General features: G+C 31.9%; 2 protein-coding genes across 2 annotated transcripts; one reads left to right on the top strand and one right to left on the bottom strand.

Moving 5' to 3' along the window:
* Positions 1–1,076: 1,076 nt before the first annotated feature.
* Tim8 (translocase of inner membrane 8) lies at positions 1,077–1,796 on the top strand. Its single transcript, XM_018520322.1, has 3 exons — positions 1,077–1,205; positions 1,242–1,395; positions 1,674–1,796. Exons 2-3 carry the CDS (start codon positions 1,282–1,284, stop codon positions 1,794–1,796), a joined length of 237 nt encoding a protein of 78 aa, XP_018375824.1. The 5' UTR covers positions 1,077–1,205; positions 1,242–1,281.
* Positions 1,797–2,097: 301 nt separating this feature from the next.
* On the bottom strand, positions 2,098–5,488 carry Ufsp2 (UFM1 specific peptidase 2). The gene is made up of 10 exons (XM_018520343.1): positions 4,940–5,488; positions 4,475–4,693; positions 4,168–4,395; positions 3,911–4,078; positions 3,732–3,825; positions 3,400–3,648; positions 3,064–3,201; positions 2,854–2,980; positions 2,501–2,754; positions 2,098–2,391 (listed from the first exon to the last, which is right to left on the bottom strand). Exons 1-10 carry the CDS (start codon positions 4,976–4,978, stop codon positions 2,180–2,182), a joined length of 1,728 nt encoding a protein of 575 aa, XP_018375845.1. The 5' UTR covers positions 4,979–5,488; the 3' UTR covers positions 2,098–2,179.
* Between the last annotated feature and the right edge of the window lie 1,209 nt (positions 5,489–6,697).

Genomic DNA, 6,697 nt, shown 5'->3' with positions numbered 1-6,697 from the left:
AATCCATAAACACAATTAAGAGAAAAGAGTCTTTAAAAATTAATGGTAAAACAGGACACTCCAACATCCCCTAAAGGCCCGTCTACAATACACGGAGTAAGAAGAAAGAGTAAGAAATTGACCAATCACAGTCGATTATTCTTCTCACATTCGACTGTGATTAGTCAATTTCTTACTCTTACTTCTTACTCCATGTATTGTAGACGGGCCATTAAGGAGTGCCACGACGGCAATTTTGAATATTTTGACTTGAAAATTTTTTTACAAATATTTGAATATATAATAAAGATGACGGTTTAATTTGATTTAATGTACGAGTCATATTTTGTTAGAAAAAAAATCCGGAAAATCGGCCTGTTTTTTCCCTTGTCACAGTAGACTCCCCCTTAAAAAAACATTTTTTTGGAAATTAATATTATATTTGTGGATTTAGCACCAAATCCATGTATCGACACTACGATTTTATCGACAGTGTCGATAATGCGATACGTAGTTCAGACCATTTTATAAAAATGATATTGGTGCCGCTAGCGTACGGTGGCTTTCGCCTATCACGCGAAAAAGGCCGCCATGGCCTCTCTCAGGTTTCTCTCAGGTTTCTCTCTGGCTAGGGCCATTGGACTATGGGCCTGCGCACAATAGAGGAACAAGAATTAGATATTAAGATTTCAACCTATCAGAAATCGTGTATTCCGATGTAATCAGTTTCTGATAGGTTGAAATCTTAATATCTAATTCCTGTTCCTCTATTGTGCGCAGACCCTATGACTGCGTTCGGGGAGCGCGCTATCAACGCTATTGTGCAAACTATCCTTGTTTCACATTTAATGGACGATGAAGATAGAATAACGCAAATATCGCTAATAACGTCCCCTCGAACCCAGCCTATGGGTGCTTTCCAATTGCTTAAAGCTGGAAATACAATAGACACAGGCAACAGGGAATAACGAGCCGTACAATCAGAGCTTTGGGGTATAAGTTCGATATTATATCCCAGAGCTCTGATTGGACGGCTCGTTATTCCCTGTTGCCTGTGCCTATTGCCTGTGTCTATTGTGTAATGTGTTTCCAGCTTAACAACACTGGAGCACACCACACCATTTCGATTCCTTCCATCACGGTCTCTAGCGTTGACTAGCGTTGACGAAACCGGTCGTAGAGTACTATTACCACGTGTAAGACTTATTAGGAGTCTATATTTTCACCAAGAAGACTAGAAACCTAGTCTTCTTGATTTTCACAATAAGATTTTACAAACTGACTTCATCGCAATTTTGAAACATGTCAGATCTATTTGACAACGGTTCCTATTCTGACAAGGACAATAAAGGAATCGATCCCGAATTAGCAGAGCTTCTAATGGTTGAGAAGCAAAAAGCACAATTTAATGCACAGGTGAAACATTTTAACGGATAAACTTTTATTAATATAAATCTGAACTGCTTTTCCAAATTGTTTCAACATTATTTTACACTTGGGATGTGTTCTGTTTTCTGCTTTGCAAGCATCATTTGTTCTTGTTTAATATTTGATAGACAATAAGAATGATGTTTACAGCATGTAGGCGGAAAAACGGAACGCACTCGTTATTCTTGAAAAATGCTTGCCAATTTATCTGGAAAACATTTTTGTTTATTTGTAAAAGTTTCATGAAAGTTTTTTAATTTGTTTAGATTCATGAGTTCAACGATTTTTGTTGGGATAAATGCGTTGATAAGCCAGGAAGTAAATTGGATGGCCGTACAGAAACATGCATAAACAATTGCGTTGATAGATTTATAGATTATATAAAGTGAATTATATATCGATAATAACAGATTTATCATAGATATTAAATCTCAATCACATTCTTAATATTTATGAATGTACAATAAAATTATATAATAAGAAAATATTTTTCAATACCAACATGCCCAATAAATATCCACTCATTCACAAGTTCATTATAAGCATCCTAGTTAAATTTATTTTTATTTAGAAATAAAAGTATATGTTGATCCTTCTCTGTGGCATATATTGCACAAGATAAAAATGTTATGAACATTGCAGTGATGCAATACATTGTAAAAATTATTATATGTATATATATATGTGCGTTTATAATATGTGAATATATAACAGAATTTTATTTTGATTATATTTAGAAAATTAAATTCTGTACAATGCAGTGTATTTAATATCAGAAGGCTATAGGTCTTTGTGGAAGGCACATATTGTAAAATGCATCCTTTTTCCAAAAATCTTTCGTTTTCCAGCCACACCAACCCTTATTTATTATGGTAGGCAAGTGTTCTCCACCTGTGTAGTGTGGATCTAAAATCAAGAACTTTCCCTCTCCAGAATGTTCATCGTAACTAACTCCTAGAATTGTATGAGCTAATACTCCTCCACCTATAAAACAAAAAAAAAAACATACAGAAAGTTAATATTTAATATCTCAATATTTTAGATGTTTAATTTTAATTGTTTGTAGAAATAAAGAAATATAATTAGAATTTACCAATCATAACAGGTGTACCCTGTGTATCAAAATGATTTGCAAGTTGTGGAATTAAGGCTAACATCTCTTCTCCACTTGATGCACGAAGTATCTTGACATCTATATTAAGGAGAGTCTGCAGTACAAAACTTACTTCAGTTGAACCAATCCATTGTTTACTACCAAGAAAGTCGAAAGATTTATCGCCTATATCAATTAAACATTGTTGTATTTTGCGATGAGATGGTATTGGTACTTCACTATAACCCTGTAATCTATAGCAGATTGCAATTTATTCATATGTATATATATTACAGTATACAATATTTCCACATTGCATGCACAATCTCTGATTATCTGTGATCTTTTATTACCTGTACCATGAAATGACAGTTTGGAGAGATCTATAAGCACATCCCCATCTATTATCATCAAAATTATCTTGCATATAGTGATGATACGAATACAAACCATCCACAATACTGAGTTTTCCTGTAATACCTAATTAATACAATAAAATATTACAATAATTGATAAACATTGATAAATTTGAGAGTATATAAATGAACTTTTACTTAAAATACCTTTATTTAAAAGAGCCTGATGAGGATTTATAAGTACCTCATTTGCCTGTGTGTCAAATTTGACAGCATTTCCTTGTCGAAAATGGGGTCTAGTCAAATCTAATGCTAAAGCCTTGTGTAAAGTCTTACGATATTCCACTGAAATTATATGACTGGTCTGTATAAAAGCAAATAGATGACACAATATTACTATGATAACAAATTCGGTAATGTTAATTATGTAATGACGATACAGGATATATGAATGATACAAATTCCAATAGTAATAGAATTTAGAGTACGATTGACAAATAAATCAAGTAATAAACAATAAGTAATCAAGATACAAGATCTTACTTGTGGTATCATTAGTAGAATTGCCAGGATATGCTACTGTAAATAAATGTCCACAACTCTGAGGTTTAAAATGCATGATTTCAGATAGTTGTGTATCTTCAGACTGATTTTCTTGTTGCATTTCAATTAATCTAATATTTCGGCAGGTCGATTCCACTAAAATCGCGTGCAATTCAGCTGATTTCACATTCAAATTCACCAATGATAATGCATCGATGTGTAAATTGCATTCTAAACTGTTGAAGGATTCTATAACAAATATATGATAAATTAGAAATATTATATGTATTGATATAAATTAAATAAATCAAATACTTTTCTGTAGCACTCACTTTTGATGTGTTGCAAAACAGGAGCATATCTAACAGATTCTTCAGAATTTCTCTCGCTTGACATCTTTAATAACATGTTTGCATGTATAACTTTCTGAAAATTAACAAAATAAGTAAAAATACTCTGATATAATTTATGTTTAAAGTAGTATATATGAATTTTAGCTAAAGGCACATACCACAGGTCCAGTATTATAATTTATATTACTTGATCCAGTTGAAAGTTTCTCTTGGTCTTTGGACACAGATAAAATATCTTTTAACATTATATCTTTTAAATTGTCATCCATTCTGAAGAGGTATGCATCATTCAAAGGAAAATGTATTCCTATTTTTCCAGATGCAATCTACAGTGCAAAATTATATGACACATACACAACATATACAAGACAAAAAATATGATATAAAAATGTTAATAAAAAAAGGAAAATCTTACATTTTTTCGTGATTCCTGCAAAGCTTCTGATACATTCCCATCCTGAGCAATCAATGGTAGAGTCGCTTGTAATCTAATATATACAAATTGTCGAGAAAGATCATCTTCGCTAATAATACTAAGATTATTTATAGCTTCTAGTTTTTGATGGACATAAAAATATGCTTGTATATCCAATGTATTTCGTGAATATTTTAAAAGCAGTGGATTATCTGTAATATCAATGTCCTAAACAAACAAATGTAATACAAATGTAAAAGAATCAATGGAATAAGATAGATAAACAAGAAATCTAATTTGTAATTACCTTGAAAACATCAGTATTTATTTCTTCACATTCACCAATATGTAATATGCCACAGAAATATATATCTGCAGGTAAATTCAACTGCAGTGCTGTATAATCTGTTAGGTTGTTATCTTCACTATTACATGAACTTATACTGAATGTTAGAACTATGAGAGTATCATTGTACATAATACCATAAAGATAGCCAGTTGTTGCTGTTTCTAGGTTTTCTAATCGCTAAAAGTATTATTTTATTTAAATATTAAACACATACATTGGTATTACTAATATATTTTATTTGTTAAATATATAGAAACATAGCACTGTCTTAAATAATAAATTTAGAATAAAAAGAGGACATATCCGTAAAATACTATTCTTTGCAAGAAATATATTACAAGTGGTCATAAAAACTATGATCAAAGAAAAAAATATGAATTATGTTTTCGTATCATTAATACAAATGTGCTTGACTACATTTACCTGCAGAATGTTGGATAAAATCTGCAATTGCGGTGCCATCGTGTCGTGTTGAAATCAAAAAATCTTATACGATCAAAAATGCTTCGTGCTGCCAGCAAGAACAATCACCATATGGTGATAACAGGAAATCACAATTGAATTAAATTTTTAAATACGAGCCACCTAGATTGGGAGGTTAAATTCGTCTTTGTTGCTAAATTCTCGAAATAAACGCATAGCAAAGTGCTCGATTCGACTAAATCAAATGTTAGTACTTAATCACTTGTCGAGGATAAGGACATACGAGAACACTCTCCTTTACATTCGAATCTACATTTTCATTAATCCACCTGTGAAAATTCTGTTCGTGCCAACGACGCATTCGAGTACCTAATCTGACCTAATTCGAAATAATTTTATGTACGATTCAGTGGAAAGTCGTTTCGTGCAGATACATTTTTAAGAATGATAGGAAAGAAACATCTTCCTTTTTTAACGACAAAAATATGATGGGGATCACATAAAAGCAATTTGCGTATCAATAAAAAATGCAAAAACACTTGTTGTGTAAAGGACTGCTTCACGTTTGAAAATGGCTGCTTGAACAACTTCCGGATCGAACGCCTCACTGACGTCGTTGTATTTATGATATTTTATTTATGATATTTATAGCTGTAGCTAAAAAAAGAACTGATAATTTAACTTAAGAACTTTCAGTTTGATAGCTTTGAACGTTCACAGAAATTTAAGGAATGTGATGCAAATATTTCTGTTAAAAAAATTATTCTGTTAAATGTACTTATATTTTTTTAAAGTTATCAAAGTTATCAGAAATGATAATAATAATAAAAGTTTGAATTATTTTTGAAATTTCTAACATCCTTGAGTCTTGAGAAAAACGTAGTTGAAAAATATCATAATATAATTCAATAATAATATATGTAAGCTAAAACGCATGTCTTTCGAGGTTTTCAAAAAACTAGTAATTTTATCAACTGATATAATCCGATAAAAAAATTATTCGAAATTTCATTAACTTAAGGTCTGTTTTTTGTGGCTGAACTAGTGTACACTTTTGGAACTTAAAGTGAGATAGATATACGTTTAATATTTGTTTTAAGCGAGAAAGAGTTCTAGAACAGGGTACCTATTATGGAAATAATCGGAATGGATTCCGTTCGGAATTATTTCGTTTTCCCCAGAAAATACAATAGAAATCTAGGAAATAATTGAATAATTTCGATCGGAATCTATTCCGATTATTTCCATAATAGGTACCCAGTTCTAATTGTACACACCACTTATATCAACTGGTGCCTAGTAATTTTTCACTGTTTTGCCAATGAGATTATTTTATTTTTAAATTGGTCAATCAGCGATACATGTGTGCAATATGCGACGTGTGCAATCGGAGCTTTCCCTATCAAGTGTACGATGTAAACTAGGCAATTGTTCTAATCACGTAAACACAATGACTACATTTACACGGCACCCTTAATCGAGTTTAATAACATCCGTAGTTATGAAATTGGCCAATCATAGCTTTTCACCGGGAGAATGGAATGATTGTGATTGGTCAGTTTCATAACTACGGATGTTATTAAACTCGAATAAGGGTGCCGTGTAAATGTAGTCAGAGGCTGCGTTCAGCAGACTCAGCAGTTTTGCAACCGTTTTATGATTCGTCGCGCTGATTGGATTATATTTTCAGATTTAAAGGAATAGTCCTATCTGAGCGAAGAATTACAAAACGGTTGCAAAACTGTTGAGTCTTGAGCG

This window comes from Trachymyrmex cornetzi, unplaced genomic scaffold (assembly GCF_001594075.2).
Source record: "Trachymyrmex cornetzi isolate Tcor2-1 unplaced genomic scaffold, Tcor1.1 scaffold90, whole genome shotgun sequence".
NCBI lineage: Eukaryota > Metazoa > Arthropoda > Insecta > Hymenoptera > Formicidae > Trachymyrmex > Trachymyrmex cornetzi.
This window is presented reverse-complemented; position numbering and strand designations above follow the sequence as displayed.